Source organism: Penicillium digitatum, chromosome 1 (genome assembly GCF_016767815.1).
Source record: "Penicillium digitatum chromosome 1, complete sequence".
Lineage (NCBI taxonomy): Eukaryota > Fungi > Ascomycota > Eurotiomycetes > Eurotiales > Aspergillaceae > Penicillium > Penicillium digitatum.
In genome coordinates, this window is record NC_089384.1 from 2,411,954 (window position 1) to 2,428,608 (window position 16,655).

The window sequence follows — 16,655 nt, forward strand, 5'->3', positions numbered from 1 at the left end:
CATCCACTGGTTAGATCGGATCGTAGGTCATACGGAAATCTGGTGTGTCTTGGGGCTAGAATTGTTAACCGAACTCCGAGACAGTGTAGGCCGGTCAGCAAGCTTGACCCCGCATCTAGCTATGCAGACATCAGCCATTGTCTACAACGTACAACATACTTTGGTTGAAAAAAAAAAAAAAAGCTGTACATATGCTTAGCCTGCATTCCCCGCATCTCTCTGTATCCAATTGTTGATTTGATCATCTACGCCAAGAAGCCTAGTGAACTTACCTCATATTTGTGTCTGCAAACTGCCTGATCATGCAACTCCCATTCCACCCAATTAGTACAAGTGCAAAGAGGAGATTCAAAGGAACGAGACGAAGTTCCACGTGACGTATGCCAAAAAAGGAAACACACAGCCTTGATCTGGTACTTTCCAACTTTCATTTCATCTCTTTCTCTTCTTTTTTTTTCACTAAATCGCTTTTGTTGGATTTCCGTTCAGTTTCAGTCCTTTCCGCAACTCCCTTGAATGCAGGAGCTTTCACATACCTGACCTTGACAACTTGACCATGTTCTCAGCTTCCAGGCTCTTCCGCCGACGGGGCGCGGATCGTGACCCCGCCAAGTCCCACGTCTCATACGAAGTGCCACTGTATACAAATGCGGCCTACTATCCGAATTGGAGAATCTATCGAAAGGAGCCTCCTTCATCTTTGCGCTTGGGATTTATCTCTCACGTGTTCTACGCATTTGCCTGGTAAACACAACCAATCATGGCCATTGAAAGGCCCAAGTTCGAGTAGATGGCTGACGCGCTAACTCAATTTGGTTTCACGCAGGGTGAAAGATGATGGCACCGTTTATGTAAGTTTGTGTTTAAGTATGAATGTTCTCCAAAGTAGAAAGATTTACTGACGCTGTGTCATAGCTAAGTGATGAGTGGGCTGACACCCAGATGCCCGTTGACGGCGCAGAAGGTTGCTTGAAAGCTTTCGTTCAATTAAAGCAACAGTACTCTAAGATGAGGGTCCTTCTCTCTGTTGGCGGTGGTGGAAAAGGCAGTGAGAACTTTGCCGCTGTAGCCAACAGCCGCTCTGGAGTGGAAACTTTCGTTCACACCGCGCGAGAACTGGTGGATCAATTTGGAATTGATGGAATTGACAGTAAGACCGCTTTATCTTTCTGATCCCGACGCAATTTGGATGCACATGACTTACTATATATGTAGTCGATTGGGAACATCCCTCTAATTACGAACAAGGAAGGGATTATGTTCGTCTCCTCGAACGTCTGCGGGAAGTGCTACCCGCTCCACGATACGTCGTTACAACCGCGCTTCCTGCTGGTGAGTGGGCATTACGGAACATTGACCTTGCTGCGGCACACAATTATCTTGATATGATCAACCTCATGACCTATGATTTTGCTGGACCATGGAAATCCGAGACTGGCCATCAGGCGCAGCTCTATGGTGCAGGTGTATCTGGTGATTCGGCAGTTTCCTACGTCGTAGCGCAAGGAGTGCCTCCTAGAAAGATCATTCTGGGCGTCCCAGTTTACGGACGATCCTTCTTGGGTAGCAACGGCACCGGTCAGCAGTATACTGGAAACGGTGGTGAGGATGGCGTTTTTGACTATCGCGATCTGCCCCGACCAGGGACACAGGAGTACTATGACAAGAATATCGGTGCGTCATTCTGTGTCGGAGCCGATGGTGGATTTGTCACATACGATACTCCAGAAACAGTTAAACAGAAGGCGGAATATGTGACCACGTCGAAACTAGGTGGGCTGTTCTACTGGCATGTCTGCTCTGATGCCCGAGGACCTCGCAGCTTAGTCGAGACAGGATACAACACGTTGCACGAGATGTGATGGTTGTCAGCTGTTTACAAAAGCAAGACGAGAAAAAAAATTAAAACCAGATCTTTCCCCCCGTCGATATCTTCGGAAAGGATTGTTGTAGCTTGACTAGTCCCATCATGATGTTTGGTCAATTATTTCTCTGGTATTAGCTCGCCACCACTAGGCTATGGCTATAGAGACTATCTAGCACAGCATAGAAGCCGTAAATATCGATGATGTTATGCTACAGAGTCAATAAAATGGCGGCAGTAGGCGCTGTTATGGGCTGATGTGAGACTGGATGTTCACATACTCCATACCGACAGCCGAGGTCCATTTCCCTTGCATCTTCAACCGCTTTGCCCCCCCCATATCATTCTGTGCCTCCCTTTGTGACATTCCAATTTTAATCGCTTCGAAAGATCACACCAAGTTTACACAACAGCCCGCTACTGCAGATAGCGGCTACATTATAGACCCCGGCCCGTTGGAGAATACCAACACGTCGGATCCTAGTCTTCAGCGGACACTAGCATGTGAGTTTCCCATTCATGTATAGGCATAATAAATTATCCCTAAATCTTTGTTAGGGTACCTACCATCCGCTACATTATAATCCGTACAATCGCATCTCACCCAGCTCGGTGCCGAGGCTATTTCCGAGCAGGTCCGTGAATGGAGTGCCGATGCTGAGCGCAATATGCCATACGTAAAGAGCCCATAACGTTTGGGGTAAGCGATATGATTATGATCGATTGGTTACTACGGAATGCTGGAAGCAGTTGGGCAAATGGGGTGCTCGGAATAGGTACCTATTAAGATCGCTTTTGAGAGTGCATGATCTAACTTGATCCGATTAGGATCATCTCAGCAGGCTATGACCAGCGTCTGGGAGTTGATCGAAGAACAGTTCAGTATGCGCTGTAGGTAATCAGATTGTTGATTTTTCTGCGCTATCACTCAGGCATTGATTCCAGGACCTATTTGTACTCTCCTTCTTCGGGGCTCTACTCCTGTCCGATTAGCATGACCGATGGTGCTGCTTTTATTCTCTCATCGAGAATAAACAAACTGCCATTTACGCCACCTTTTCATGTTGCGTTCCAGAGACTAATCTCCGAAAAAGATGATCACTGGACCTCGAGCCAGTGGATGACTGAGAGAGCCGGTGGCAGCGATGTCCAAAACTCCAAACATGGGCTGCATACTCGCCTCTAGCTACCTCCAGCTTTGTTTCCCTGGGCGATGGCGACTACCTCGTTGGCGGATTCAAGTTCTTCTCATCGGCAACGGATGCAAACCTTGCTCTCTTGCTAGCGAAAACGCCATCTGGAAAGCTAAGCACATTTCTCGCGCCACTGCGACGAACCGTAGTAGGAGCTGACGGCGTCTCCAAAATTGTCTCTAATGGTGTCAGGATCCACCGGCTAAAGAATAAACTCGGCACCAAAGAATTGCCAACGGCTGAATTGGAACTGAAGGACATGCGTGCGCATCTCCTCGGAGAACTTGACCAAGTTATCGCCACTATCGCACCTCTCCTCAATGTCACCTGAATTCATACCTTGATTGGCTCGCTGGCTGGTTGGCTTCGAGCTATCAGCATCACTAAAGGCTCTGCAAAGGCGAGGACCACCGTTGGCGAACCGCTCTGGTTGATCCCAATGCATTTGCGACTCCTCGCAGACTTGAAAGTAAAGCACCGGGGTGCAATGAACCTCGCATGGTTTACGGTTGCTTTGTTCGGGGTAGTTGAGAATCAAACACCGTCTAATACGCTCGGGCATCTACCTTAACCTGGCAACGAAGCCAAGGTGGTTTTCCGTACCTTGACTGCCACTGCCAAGGCTGTTATCAGTAAAATGGCTACTATAGGAATTCAAGAATGTCAGGAATCTATGGGTGGAGTCGGTTATATGGACTAGGCTGACGAGCCCGAGTTCAACACTTCTCGGATTATGCGCAATAACACAGTCAATTCTATCTGGGAGGGCACCATCAACGTGCTCGCTAGCGAATTCGTCCGCTTCCTTATCAAGAAGGATAACCTGAAGATATTTGGAACATGGCTTGACCGTACCTTGATGCTGATTCGGAGCGCAGGTCTGCGGAATGCCCTGGCAGCTGCGTGGTCAACTTTGCGTGCTTGTTTCACAACTCAGGATCCCGCTTCTATTGTCGCTGATGGTCGGCGCTTTATGTTTACGCTGGCTTGGGTTATATCCGGTACACTTCTGGCGCTTGATTCTGAACGTGATGACGATCCTGTGACTACGGAGATCGCTCGTCGCTGGATCTTGAGTGATGAGGGTGGCGTGGGCGAGTATGTGTTCCATGATATTGTTACAGTCAGTGACACTGCGAGTACTTCCTCTAGAGGCGAAGAACATCTGCAATGGGACTGCCGAATTGCCTGGGGAGTCGACTTGCCGCCGAACCGGGCATCTGGTCATCGATCCTTGCAAAAGGCGAGCTCAAAGCTTTGAGCAAGTCACTCAACACTGTTGCTGCTCTATTTGAAATGCAGCCCTAGCTAATCTTTTTGTAGTTTGTGTGTTTACTGAGCGATTCTCGGATCATTGTGCATGTGAACACCCTATCAGCACTTTGCATTCCAACAAGATCCTGTGCAAGAGCCTCTAGCGATTGTGGAATTTGTGACCTGTCGAATATGAATTCATATCAGAACATTCTTTGAAATCTTTCATCAGAGGTCACTGGATTCTCCGATTCTAGGTAAGAAAGATAAATCTTTCGTCTGCAGTCAAGTGTTTTAAAGGTAGACGCCTCTTTTGACAGCAACAAAACAGCATTTGTTTATGAAAACAAGATGCTAAATACAATTACTTGCTCCACAAAATGAAGCTTTTACTTACTCTTGTAATCCTTCAGGCACTCAAAAGGAAAAAAACGAGAAAGGAACTTTTGTACGTTAAAAGGAAAACGAGACGTCATCCAAGACCACTTTTGGTAAAAATGGCAATTCTCACGCTTTCTTAAGTTCATGCATTTAGTGGCGAGGAGCCACTCCAGTCAAATCCAGCACCTTCCCAGTTATTGCTGAATGGGTCTAAACTAATGTCAAGAGAGGCAAGGTCGTAAGTGTCCTCTGGTTGTCCCGACGGAGTGTCCTGAGACCGCATAGCATCATTAGAGTCTTGAAGGTCCGCCATAGTGCAAGTAGACGCAAGACCCGTATTTCCATTTGTGGGCTCGGGGGAGTGTCCAATGATTTGCCATTGTTTGCAAAGTTTTGAGTCGAACCCTTGAAAGAAAGATGTTGCGTCCGCATCGAGAGTAGGCGATGAACCCCCGAAGTGACCCAGCTCCCGGACTTTCTCGGTCAAGTTGTTCAGCGCACGCAATGGCCCGACCGCTGAAAGCCACCGTTCGGATAGCTTTTGAAGGGAGAGCTTCATGACTGTTAACTCATGCTCGGCAATACTCTGCAGGTTGGCATAACGACAGCTGGAAAGGAGCGACAGTCCAGCGCATAGTGGATAGAATGCAAAGACAGGACCCAGATATCGAAGCTCATCCCGAAGCAAGAATTCCTCGTAAATCCCAGCAATGAACGAAGATGCAACCAGCGATGCTGCGGGTGGTACGCTACCTGGCGTAGGCGAGCGATGAAGAATAGTGAGCACCACGAAATACATTACCAGCAACTGTTGCACTTCGTGGTTACAGACAATTGCATCGTCTTGAGCCGCGACCGATGATCGTAATCTTGGAACGACTTGTTTTGCCCACCGGTAGACGGCGTTCTCAAGATCAACTCGCCGTTGCCGAGATATTTCTTTTCGTAGATGGGACTCAACCGTGTCTCCTAGAAGCCGGGATATCGCGCAGTAGGCTAGGAATAATTGAGATTTGAAGTTGTTCACGGGAAAATCATAAAGTGATGGTGGAAGTACATCACTGTCGCGTAGATTGATGGTTCGTGGTCGGCCGACACCAACAGAAATGATGTTGTCTCGCACCTAAGACTGTCAGTGCATAGTGCTTTGTGTGTTCCGCATGATATACATACCACAAGAGACCACCACAGCCTTCTCCGGAACCCCCGATCTCGAGAACTCGGCGAGGGTTCCTTGTGTAGCCCAATCTGAAAGGCCATGGCTCCAGCTGTCCGAATCCAAAAACCACTAGTATCGGTAGAGACATCTTCGGGACCAACCGGATTATACCAATGCAGGAGACACGCGGCCACAATAGAAACCAAAGGATTGTCACAACCACCGAAAAAGAAAAGTAGTTTTGCTCGTCGATAGAACACCTCGCTAGACCCATAGTATAGATGAGCTTTGGAAACTCTGCTTCCAGCGAGAAAGATAGCCTGGAGGAGCAGCATTGATCGCGGCGCACTCTCATCCAGCCATTTTGGGTCCACGATGGGTGTCCAGGGTGCACAGTGCATGTTGAAACTGGCCATTAGCTCTTTCTGAACTGACAATGGCGGTAGCTCATAGGCTCCTTGGTCACGGAGCATTTGCATGTCAGTTTCTGATGCTTTGGGGTTGGTGTATGTAGTTTCGCGACCGGGTTTGACCATATTTTCATCAAACGGCACGCTGCCACCCAGATATTCACTACGGCCGCGATAGCTCTCTTCTTTAATGAAAGGGTCACCATGATTGGCAATCACGACTGCGTTGGTTTCAATTGGAATCGCCCTATGAGACTCGCTTAAAGAATTCCGCTGTGAAGCCACTTGCGCCTCTGGTGATTCGGGAGGCACCTGTGAGCTCCGCGGCGTCGGACCCAAGGGAGCAGAGACTGGCGCATTCCGATCTGGCGATAGGCTGTTGGTGAACCTCTTGCGCTTCCTTGAATATGGTCTGAAGGGTGTCAATTTTCAACTACTCGAAATTCTCTCGGGTCCACTTACCTGCACTCCACATCTGACTTTTTGCAGTTGGTGCAAGGGTCTTGCGTCGCAAAATCGCACCTCACCTATATCCATTAGCGATTACCCGAGAACATGCCAAAGGATTGTTAATGCGATACCTTTCTTTTATGACATATTATACATGCAGAAGACATGGCGTTATGCCCAGCAGTGGATATCCGACTGACGGGGATGGTTGGATGAGGTCGAAAGTGGGGTTTAGCCGACGTATGCGAAGTCCACAAAACTGCTCAACCAGCAACTCTCCACCTTCTTCGATTGTAGCTTCGTTGTTTTCGGATTAGACGGAACGTGCCAGAGTGACCACAAATTTTTCTCGTATTCTGGTATCTTGAAGGATGATGTGGATCCCTTGACTGCGAAGGCGCTCTGCAAAGCTATTCTTGTCTTCAAGGATGGCCCGAAATCAAAAGTGTGTGTCCTGGCAGGTGTCGGTAGTAGCTATTGCGTAGGATCCGCTCTCTGTAGCTTTGTACAGTCAAACAATGGCAACAATGACAACAATGGCACACACCTTCAACCTATCAACTGCCGCAGCTTTGGGCAAACGAGTCCCTCCAGACTCGGTATAGGAAAATCCAGTCCTTTGTGAGATATCCGGATAAGCCTTGCAGAAGGCCGAGAGCTGAGCCTACTTGCAGATATACGCGTGGTTGAAGAGGAGGAAGTCTTCGTGGTCTTTTGTCGACGCTGGGGTGCCTTTGGTTGATGTAGGGATTGTCCGGCTGCAAGCCATTGTCAGGCTTGGTCATGCCTTGGATATGATATTGTCCGGTCAGCCTGTGGGCGCCCAGGAAGCGCTGACTATGGGACTGGCCATCCGGGTGGTTCCTGAAGGAGAATCCTCAGATGAAGCTATTGGGATAGCAAAACAGCTAATCACGTTCCCCGAGCTTGTCTTAACACAGATCAACGATGATGCTACTACAGTGCATAGGAGGCATCCATCCTCCTTCCAGAATGCAATATTCCAAGAGTCCAATGCTGGGAGCAAGGTGATTTCGCAGGACACCATCGCAGTTGCAACGAAGTTTAGCAATGGCTCAGGACGGCACGGCAGTTTCAAGGGCCACAGCAACCTGTAACTAGAAAGAGGCTCCCATTAAAGGAGTTTGCATTATCGAATTAATTCTTTGGATATCTAAACCCAATTATAAATGATGGTGGTAGTCATGCAAGAGCGTTTTATGCTAGTATAAGCCAGATATGTATCTTCAGGGAAATGCTGCATTGCGCGAATATAAAAGGACTCCACGAAGAAGTCCCTAGTTGGTCTTCTTCTCGGTCTCGCTCACCTCAGAGGTGAATTTGACGCTCTTGCCGTAAACCAGTGGAGTACGAGCAAGCAAGGAACCAACGGCATACCCGATGTAGGCTCCAACGAGAATCGTGATCGGGAATGCTTGCCAAGGTCGGTCCCTTCATGTACCGAGTTTGTCAGCTATCTGGCATTTGAAAACAGCTTGAACGTACAACGTACCAGTCAAGAGGAATAGGAATAGCGCCAAACCACGCCCCCAAGGCTGTGCCAAGCGCACCACCCCAGACCGCATCGACGGGACGGGCAATTCCCCAAACCTCATTCCAGACGGCGCGGTCCGCCCCATGAGCATAGATCAGGGCCGTTGCGGATAGAACAGCCATGTGGGCCGCACACAGAACGGTCTCGAGATTATGCGTTGTGAGCGGAGCGCCGAACAGAACCAGAATAACTGCAAGAACCGGAGTGGCCAGTGCGAATGTCAGAGAGAGCGAGAGGAGAGCCGGCTAGAAAATCGTGTCAGCATTAATGACTACCATTTTCCACTCAATTTGCAAGAAACATCGCGCACCAGTAACCGGGACCAAATTCTCGCCCAGCTGTTGGCGTTCTGCTTCCGCTTTCCATATTTTACATGACGTGCGGCACCGCCAGACCCAGATGGCCGAGGACTTGATTTGCCATCAGCCGGAGCGGACGCGCTCGTCTCTGTTGACGGTGTCGACCCGGCGGGCGAAAGACAAACAATCACGTAGAAAATTTGTACAATGGTGAGCCATGGTAAGGTTGAAAGCAGCTCTTTTGTGGGGTCCGCCACTAATGCTTCGAAACGAGTAGCGCCCAATGCCAAAAGGAGAGCTGGGTGCGCAATTGAGTAGATCCGGGCTATCAGCGAGGGGAGGACATTGACGGGAGGGGCGGATGGTTTCTCGTCAGAGGCCTGGGATGTCAATGATGAAGCTCCTGGTGCAGAAGAGGTCTCTGGGGCCATTGCGTAGTTCAAATGGCAGCTTTAAGTGGAAAACAAACCTTGAACAGCTCCCGGCTGATTCGGGGTCGAAATGGGGGGGATGGCAGCTCGACGGTGATTGGTTGTAGCGTTGTTGCCGTGTCCCCCGATATCTCAGGCAAAATATGACTGCCTTATCGTTCAGGCAAAACGATCATTTTGTTCATGAATGGATTTGTATGTTGTACTGGTCAACTACCCACATTGTCAATAGCTATGGACATAAAAACAGAATTCAAATTCCTCAAAACTGACCGCTATTGCTCAAAGCGGGTCTTGATTTCGGAGGCTTTCTGTCTTGATTGGTTTTTGGCTTCTAGTTACCTATTTTAACATCGTCGTGGCATGTTTTTCCCCAGCATTATGTCGTTGTAAAAATAGAGATTCTAGCTCTCTCGCTGATAGTCCGGATGAATGTTAAAATCGTCTTGTATCTAGCTGCCTATTTAGGTTAGTCTATCGCAGACGGGGTAGATACAGCGTTCTCCCCTTTGACCTCCCCGCCAGCTATCATTTCCCATCTTGTTGATGCCACCACATCGAAGAACCCGGGCATCTATTGCTTGTGAGCGATGCAAGCGCCGTAAGACAAAAGCAAGAAGATGATGATGCCTTGAAAAAGCGACAATTACTGACAGCGAGATAGTGTAATGGCGAGCTCCCCGTGTGTTCGGCCTGCGAGCGGTCAGGATCCAGTATGTTTTGAAAATCTTTGCTTCCCAAGATGTGGAAATCTATTTGGAGATTCTAAGACGCGCAGATTGTACGTGGCCAAAATTGCCTGGGCTGGATGCCTTCCACACTACAGAGCACTCGCAACTGGCACAATATGCTAGTAGACTAGAAAGACAAGTTGCCGAGCTACAAAATCGCCTGCAGTCCCAGAATGAAAGCTGCACTCAGGAAGTGGCCCCACAATCTATCTCACCAGTTAATAATCATGGCGAGCTATCGACGGATGTTGTGCTTTTGAGTATGAACGCCGCTGCAGAGCCGTCATTTATCGGTGCAACGTCAGGCTTCTCGCTTTCTAGGCTCGTGGAAGGAATCTTGTCCGAGTCTATCTTGACGAGAAGGGTTCGAGATAATGAGACCACTGTGTCTGGTCAAATACCAATGCGAGAGCAGTCGTCTGTGGCTACAGACCAAGAAGATGTGTTAGTTGATACCTTTTTTCAACGAGTACATCCTCGATATCCACTTCTTGACGAGGCTTCCCTTCAGAATGTATTCCGTCAGTCAACCCGGGACGACAATCATAATACCCCCGACCTCTTCATACTGTATATGGTTTACGCTATTGCTGCGAGGACCATTCAGCTACACCCTGAGATGCGTCAATGTACAAGTCCAGAGGTATGTTACGCCACAGGATCTCCAGAAAAAATCTTCAATTCTAAAACGCGTCTAGACATACTTTACACGTGCCCTGCGCCATATCGATTCGGCTTTAGCGAGCCAGAGCCTGGAACGGATCCAAGCCCTCCTTTTAATTGCCCTCTATCTTCTCCGAACTCCCAGTAATGTGTCAAACCTTGGAAGTTGGCACATTATCGGGCTCGCCATCAGACATGCGGTTGAGATGGGTCTTCACCGCAACCTTCGTGATTCTCGGGCGAGACGATTGAATACGAACGATCTGAACTTGCGTAATCGTGTCTTCTGGAGTGCATACATTTTGGATAGAGCGGTCTCATTGACCCTTGGCAGACCATTTGCTCTAGCAGAACATGAGATTGACGTTCCGGTAATTTCCATTTGATTTTTAATGGCTACCATGCTGCTGAATACTTACAAACGAGCAGGTACATGACTCGACAAAATACCAATCATTCATCCATATGTGCCATTTGCGACGGCTTGAAAGCCGTATACATCGTGAAATATTTGGTGCCGACGTGCATGAAGCTTCTGATGAAAAGATTGACTGTTTCCGGTATGAGCTCGATGCCTGGAGACTCGCTGTCCCGGTCTCGATAGATGCCTCCTTTGTTCTCCCTGGTTACTCGCTGTATGACACAAAGGAATTCTTCGATATACAATACAGCAAGGCACTACGTATGCTCCTCCAGCGACGTATCACTGCTGCAAAGAAAGAAGTAGAAGGAGATGTTTCGAAGACATCAGAGTATCTCACACTGAGTGCTCGCGCAGCCGGAGACATCTGCCAACATTACAAGGTGCTCCATCAGCGAAGGCCGTTGGGTTGGAATCTCCTGGCCCTACACTCTATTTTTACGGCTGGACTCACACTCCTATATTCTACCTGGATTAGGAAGGACAGGCCCGACCTCGTCGCATTGGAAGACATTCGAGCCTGTTCGTGTGTTTTGTTTGCCATTTCAGAGCAATGGCCGTCGACAAAACGATTCAGGGATATTTTTGAAGCCATGGCGCGCGAAATGATGGAAATTTTGAAACTCAGCCAAGCTCAGAACTGGACTGGATCGTTTCCAGTGGATGCGAATGCGTTTGGGGGGGAGGGATTTTGGTCGATTTTTGACGATTTGGTGGAAGACGATTACATTCGCGATCAGTTTAGGCTTGAGGGAACGATGAGTTAAATTGTTACACTTCAGACACATTTTTTATCGCAACTCGAAATCTTGAAACGTTCCCTCGCACGGGCAACCTTTACAGACTCGCACCGTGCGTTTAGACAGATTATAAACGACGCAGCAGACGGTCGACGTGGGCCCAGAATACGGCCCAGGACTCCTCTCCTTGGAACTTTCCGCCTCAACAGCGTGCTCACATAGACTATGCGGATAACCTGCATGGTCTTGAAATGCTGCTACAATATCTTGTGTACCCAAATTTTCATTTTGTGCTTTTCCACGTAGGCCTGCTTCGAGGCGATGACCGCGATACCATGAGCTCCCTCCGATGTATGCGTCAGTAGTTTGTGTCTGTGACAGGAAAGGCCCAGTCTGGAAGTGGTTACTGTGCACCAGGTACGGCTTTTTTGAACCCGATGAAATGACGGACCTGAAGATCGTCCTCGGTGTCACTTCCAGACAAATGCCAATGTCGTCAGCAGATGAGGCCATGATGTTAAATGCGACGTGGCGTGGGGTCCGGGCGATGTACTTAAGTCCCATTGAGTAATTAGATTGCTCAAGAAATAGCCGTCTCAACGCCACAGATGGGGGGATAGGGATTGAGCAGTCGGGCGCTAGGTCCATGTTGCTCTGCAGGGAGTTTGCTGTGAGTCCTAGCCCGGCGCTGTTGCACCCTGAGCGGCCCAGCTGACCTGCCTCAGTGACAAGGAACATTGACGGGATGTTTTCGGAGGAATCTGGATGAATCTCGAGGTAGATAATGGCGTCTTCGGTGAAAAGTCGGTGGGACATATCCCAGTTCTGCGCAGTGAAGACCTCCCGGTCCCTTGTGGCAGGGGCTAGAATGATTACGGATGTACATTCTTCTGCGACTTCAACCTGCTGGTCTTTGCAGATGGTCTTTTCCTCAGCGGGAGGCTTCTCGGTAGGTTCGGAAACCTCGGCTGCCTTAAATTCCTCCACAGCTACTTCGACGGCAGGCGCCTCCTGAAGAATTTCAGGAATAGCCTCGAACCTTACATGCGAGAGATCATATCGCGCATTCAACATGACAATTTCTTCGACGGTAACACCAGCGCCAGCGGCAACACCACGCATCTCTTCCCATCCCGATGGCCAGTAACGCTGCAGCCCGGGAATGTAGCAGTTTTTAATGACACTCGAAACCGAAAACCTGGAAATTCAGCACCCTTCAACACATGTTTGAGACCCGATTGACATACCAGGGTCCTAGCTTTCCCGGCTGCTTATAGTACGCGACGTTGAGCCGGATCTTCTCCTTGGTTTGCTCACCATAGGAGAATCCGCGGTCATAGGGTAACCCCGTGACCACCACATGTTGATAAAACGGATGCACGGACATCTCACCACAGCTATTGGATCTTTTTGCCAGTCTACCAGAGAGTCAATTTGCTACTGAGGAGACTTGTCCCAATGATTGGCGTTCCTTATGAACTGTTTACTTCGGCAGTCTCCCGGTGTTGCAAATGGTTAGGGTAAGATTATCTCCGAGATTTCGGTTATTACCGAGATGTCGGCATGAGCCGAAATGTCGGCATGCCGACGCTCAACTCTCGGTCATGAACCCCTATCACATCTTTAGTATCACGACTATCATTATCCCAGGCCAAGTGAAACAGCAGGATTGATAAAGATTAAACGATGAATTCTGCTGCCCCCAAATTGCTGTAATGGGAACCCGCGAAGTGCTTGTTCACCGTCGGCCGCCAGTATCACAGGGCTTCTTGCTAAACAGTAAGACTCTCCGAAGTGCCCTCAAAGCCACAAACAGCTTGCAAATATAGGAGAACGCGAGATACAGGCGACCGCTGTTCCCCAAGGAGAGAAGACTATGCATGACAACGGATGTGACGATGTCGCAAAGATGTTCAACGGCGACTTGGTGCTGGAGTACAGCGAAAGAGAAGAGAGTATCGTTCGCTGGAAGCTTGATCTGTCGCTCGCCCCCATGGTAAGAATGAAACTCCGAAGCCCCGTAGGGAATTCACATACTAAATTTGTGTAGATGCTCATAAGTTATATGCTCTCTTTTGTCGACAAAGGAATCTTATCGACGGCCGCAGTGTATGGGCTCCAAACTGATCTGGTAAGCACATGCCCATGCAGAGATTCAAGGTTTTCCACCAATTAACGTTTCTAGCGCCTTAAAGGTCAACAGTACAGCTGGTCCAACTCCATATTCTACTTCGGGTATATGGCTCAATCTTATTCTCATCCACCCCCAGGTCTAACGTAACACAGATTCTTGATCTGGCAGTACCCTAACTCAATCTTCATGCAGCGCCTACACATCGGGCGCTGGATAGGAGGCATGGTATTCTTCTGGGGTGTTTGCGTCGCGGCTACAGCAGGAGTCACCAATTTTGCTACGCTGGCCGTCGCCCGATTTTTCCTGGGCGTCTTCGAGGCATCGAATAACCCTGTCTTTACCCTCCTAGTCAGCCAGTACTATACCCGACAGGAACATCCTTTGCGGGCATGCTTATGGTGGGCTGGTGGTCCTATCGCAGCATTTATCGGTGACGGCGTGTCTAATGGAATCGGCCATTTCCATGGCGCATTGAGCAGATGGCGATATCTGTACTTGATCTTCGGTCCCATTACAATGGCCTGGGGAATATTCCTCTTTTTCGCCATGCCATCCTCGCCCATGACTGCCTGGTTTTTAACTCCCCGGGAAAGGCACATCGCGGTTGTCAGGGTGAGTTTCCTTTTCACACAAGACAAGATCGTGGCTGATAAATCTCTCAGGTCTTGCAAAACCATACTGGAATGCAGAACCGGCAATACAAGAGATACCAGGTCATAGAATGCTTCCGCGACCCCCAGGTCCTGATGCTATTTGCCATTGTGTTCCTTCAGTGTATTCCCGGTGGAGGATTGACTGCTGCAAGTGAACAATACAACACTGATGCCTGATCTTGATAGCTAACTTTTTCCAAGTTCAACAAAATCATTCTTACGGGCCTTGGCTACTCTAGTGTCGAATCTACAGTGGTTGCGATGCCCGAGCATGTGATTCAGCTCGTCTCAGTACTGCTCGCGTATGTTGCTTTCACCTTTTACTTCACATGGTTCTATTTCTAACAAACCAGGGGTGGGATCTGTTCCTACATTGGCAAAGGAAGATGTATCGCGATGATTTTGAGCAACATTTGCGTGCTGGTTGGGAGTGTCCTACTTTACAGTGAGTGGCCGCAATCATCATTTTCCCATTAGACTATACTAATCTTTGCAGCTCTTCCCGCCGAAAAAAAGATGTCACGTCTGGGCGCCGTTTACTCGCTCCTCACATGTACTGTCTCATACATCATGTGCATATCAATAATCTCGTCTAACATAGCTGGATTCACCAAGAAGATGACAGCAAGCGTAAGTGCACGCACATCTATATACGCTACGAGAATCGATATTTATTGATAGTGATCTTAAGGTCATGGTTTTTGTTGGTTATTGTGTTGGCCAAATTATTACACCGCAGTTCTTCATCTCCTCCGAGGCACCGACATATCCCACAGGATTCCGGGCATATTTCGTTACCGCGTCGATGATGATTGTCCTTCAAGCCGCTTTGATGTAAGTGTTCACTCAATTTCTAGAGGCTATCAGGTTCTAATTTCTGCAGGATTTATTATCTAAACGAGAATCGATGCCGTGATAAACGCAGCAAAGGAATGGTTATCGCAGACAAAGCTAACCAACATCATATCTTGGAGACTGATTTGATGGATTTGACAGATCGGGAGCAGCCGAACTTCCGATACACTTGGTGACGATGTTCATGAAGTGACATTATCAATTTCCTGAGCGCAAGTAGAGGAGTAGAATTTGTCGGGACAGATGCACAGTCCTCACATGATGGGGGAAAGAGAAATCACAGATTTCAATTTATAGTTCATATTCGTGAAATTGCACACTACCTATCGCAGATTTTTCCAAAGCTGAAATGGATGAGAGGTGCCTAATAATCAGAATAAACATCCCTAGCAAGAGGTGGTCAAACGTGTGTGTGTAGGTACGAAACCACATGTTTCCTTCTTGTCATTCATCAGAAGAGAGCGATTCGAGACTGCAATGGAATGATGATCCCCAAAGCGCCTTCAAATCTTATCTCTTTGTTTACCTGGATGCATTATGCATGTATAGGCAGGTGACCAGAGTGCCCTAAATGGACTCGATTATCTTCTCAAAGCATCACAGCAAGCAGTTATACCTGTATGATGGGCTTCAGTATCATATAGACAAGGGATCATTACCACAATCATTGCAAGGGAATACCACTGGCCATTCCAAGGGTGTGAGATTTCTGCTTAGTCGTGAACCTACCCCATATGGGGCTTTGCTGACCTGTCGGTGAGTTCGGAACTTCACATCCCCGGGTCTGTCAGGCGAAAACGTCGCCATCATCAACAAAGACGCACAATAAAAGCGATTGCGTCGTTGTCGGCGACTTTTGATCTGATAAACACCATTGGCACGACGTGAACTGACATTTCCCCTGGATTTCCCCGGCGCAAAACCACCGCCGTGAACACACCCTACACCTATGCGGAAGAAGAAGTGCGAAAGGATTCTTGAACAACATCCCTATTCTTGTCACCAGGTTTATAACAATAACATCAGACCGATATCACAAGCTGAGCCTAAGGATGGGACGAGATCGGTAAAAAAAACGAAAAATGACCAAGACAGACCAGACGGGCTGCAATCGCAGAGGCAGACGTACATTCATTCCACATGGCAACGTGATCAACTGAAATCCGGAAACCGGCTAATAATTTGAAGAGAGCTTCGGACCATTGGGAGGAGACGGGGGAGGGCGAGAGCAACGGAATAAAGAATACACAAGGGGTCATTGAAATGGCACGACGCCATCCAATGGGCAGCAAAGGGAGGACAGAGCAAGAGAGGCACGAACATGAGGGCAATGCCCATTCATCATGAACGAAAATTAGGATGAGAAAACAACGTCATCAAACGCCTGAGGCGACGCCAATGCTCCGTGAATAAGCCATACCCTCTCAGATAGCCAAACAAATCTTGCACAACTGGATAGAAG

General features: G+C 48.4%; 9 protein-coding genes across 9 annotated transcripts; 6 read left to right on the forward strand and 3 right to left on the reverse strand.

The window, feature by feature from the left end:
* Window positions 1-556: 556 nt before the first annotated feature.
* Window positions 557-1,862, forward strand: Pdw03_3135 (Class V chitinase, putative; the record flags this gene model as incomplete). Its single annotated transcript, XM_014677006.1, has 4 exons — window positions 557-744; window positions 827-851; window positions 916-1,150; window positions 1,216-1,862. The coding sequence occupies 4 exons, from the start codon at window positions 557-559 to the stop codon at window positions 1,860-1,862; spliced, it is 1,095 nt and encodes a 364-aa protein (XP_014532492.1).
* Window positions 1,863-2,092: 230 nt separating this feature from the next.
* Window positions 2,093-3,388, forward strand: Pdw03_3136 (Acyl-CoA oxidase/dehydrogenase, type1/2, C-terminal; the record flags this gene model as incomplete). The annotated part of the gene is made up of 7 exons (XM_066100398.1): window positions 2,093-2,101; window positions 2,349-2,368; window positions 2,423-2,476; window positions 2,548-2,640; window positions 2,693-2,755; window positions 2,810-3,000; window positions 3,051-3,388. The coding sequence occupies 7 exons, from the start codon at window positions 2,093-2,095 to the stop codon at window positions 3,386-3,388; spliced, it is 768 nt and encodes a 255-aa protein (XP_065955798.1).
* A 402-nt stretch (window positions 3,389-3,790) lies between these two features.
* On the forward strand, window positions 3,791-4,318 carry Pdw03_3137 (Acyl-CoA oxidase/dehydrogenase, type 1; the record flags this gene model as incomplete). The annotated part of the gene is made up of 1 exon (XM_014677005.1): window positions 3,791-4,318. One exon carries the CDS (start codon window positions 3,791-3,793, stop codon window positions 4,316-4,318), a length of 528 nt encoding a protein of 175 aa, XP_014532491.1.
* A 516-nt stretch (window positions 4,319-4,834) lies between these two features.
* Window positions 4,835-6,878, reverse strand: Pdw03_3138 (C6 transcription factor, putative; the record flags this gene model as incomplete). The annotated part of the gene is made up of 4 exons (XM_066100399.1): window positions 4,835-5,815; window positions 5,866-6,673; window positions 6,724-6,788; window positions 6,843-6,878. 4 exons carry the CDS (start codon window positions 6,876-6,878, stop codon window positions 4,835-4,837), a joined length of 1,890 nt encoding a protein of 629 aa, XP_065955799.1.
* A 369-nt stretch (window positions 6,879-7,247) lies between these two features.
* Window positions 7,248-7,829, forward strand: Pdw03_3139 (Crotonase, core; the record flags this gene model as incomplete). The annotated part of the gene is made up of 2 exons (XM_066100400.1): window positions 7,248-7,310; window positions 7,386-7,829. The coding sequence occupies 2 exons, from the start codon at window positions 7,248-7,250 to the stop codon at window positions 7,827-7,829; spliced, it is 507 nt and encodes a 168-aa protein (XP_065955800.1).
* Window positions 7,830-8,009: 180 nt separating this feature from the next.
* Window positions 8,010-8,996, reverse strand: Pdw03_3140 (GPI-anchor biosynthesis protein (Pig-F), putative; the record flags this gene model as incomplete). The annotated part of the gene is made up of 3 exons (XM_014677003.1): window positions 8,010-8,163; window positions 8,225-8,511; window positions 8,577-8,996. The coding sequence occupies 3 exons, from the start codon at window positions 8,994-8,996 to the stop codon at window positions 8,010-8,012; spliced, it is 861 nt and encodes a 286-aa protein (XP_014532489.1).
* Window positions 8,997-9,542: 546 nt separating this feature from the next.
* Pdw03_3141 (Transcription factor) lies at window positions 9,543-11,578 on the forward strand (the record flags this gene model as incomplete). The annotated part of the gene is made up of 7 exons (XM_014677002.2): window positions 9,543-9,608; window positions 9,661-9,709; window positions 9,775-10,171; window positions 10,239-10,248; window positions 10,335-10,370; window positions 10,426-10,761; window positions 10,820-11,578. The coding sequence occupies 7 exons, from the start codon at window positions 9,543-9,545 to the stop codon at window positions 11,576-11,578; spliced, it is 1,653 nt and encodes a 550-aa protein (XP_014532488.2).
* Window positions 11,579-11,954: 376 nt separating this feature from the next.
* On the reverse strand, window positions 11,955-12,938 carry Pdw03_3142 (Peptidase C45, acyl-coenzyme A:6-aminopenicillanic acid acyl-transferase; the record flags this gene model as incomplete). The annotated part of the gene is made up of 3 exons (XM_066100401.1): window positions 11,955-12,024; window positions 12,105-12,749; window positions 12,799-12,938. The coding sequence occupies 3 exons, from the start codon at window positions 12,936-12,938 to the stop codon at window positions 11,955-11,957; spliced, it is 855 nt and encodes a 284-aa protein (XP_065955801.1).
* Window positions 12,939-13,460: 522 nt separating this feature from the next.
* On the forward strand, window positions 13,461-15,369 carry Pdw03_3143 (Major facilitator superfamily domain, general substrate transporter; the record flags this gene model as incomplete). Its single annotated transcript, XM_066100402.1, has 10 exons — window positions 13,461-13,547; window positions 13,602-13,682; window positions 13,737-13,786; window positions 13,838-14,297; window positions 14,348-14,485; window positions 14,540-14,640; window positions 14,692-14,783; window positions 14,835-14,968; window positions 15,030-15,172; window positions 15,222-15,369. 10 exons carry the CDS (start codon window positions 13,461-13,463, stop codon window positions 15,367-15,369), a joined length of 1,434 nt encoding a protein of 477 aa, XP_065955802.1.
* Between the last annotated feature and the right edge of the window lie 1,286 nt (window positions 15,370-16,655).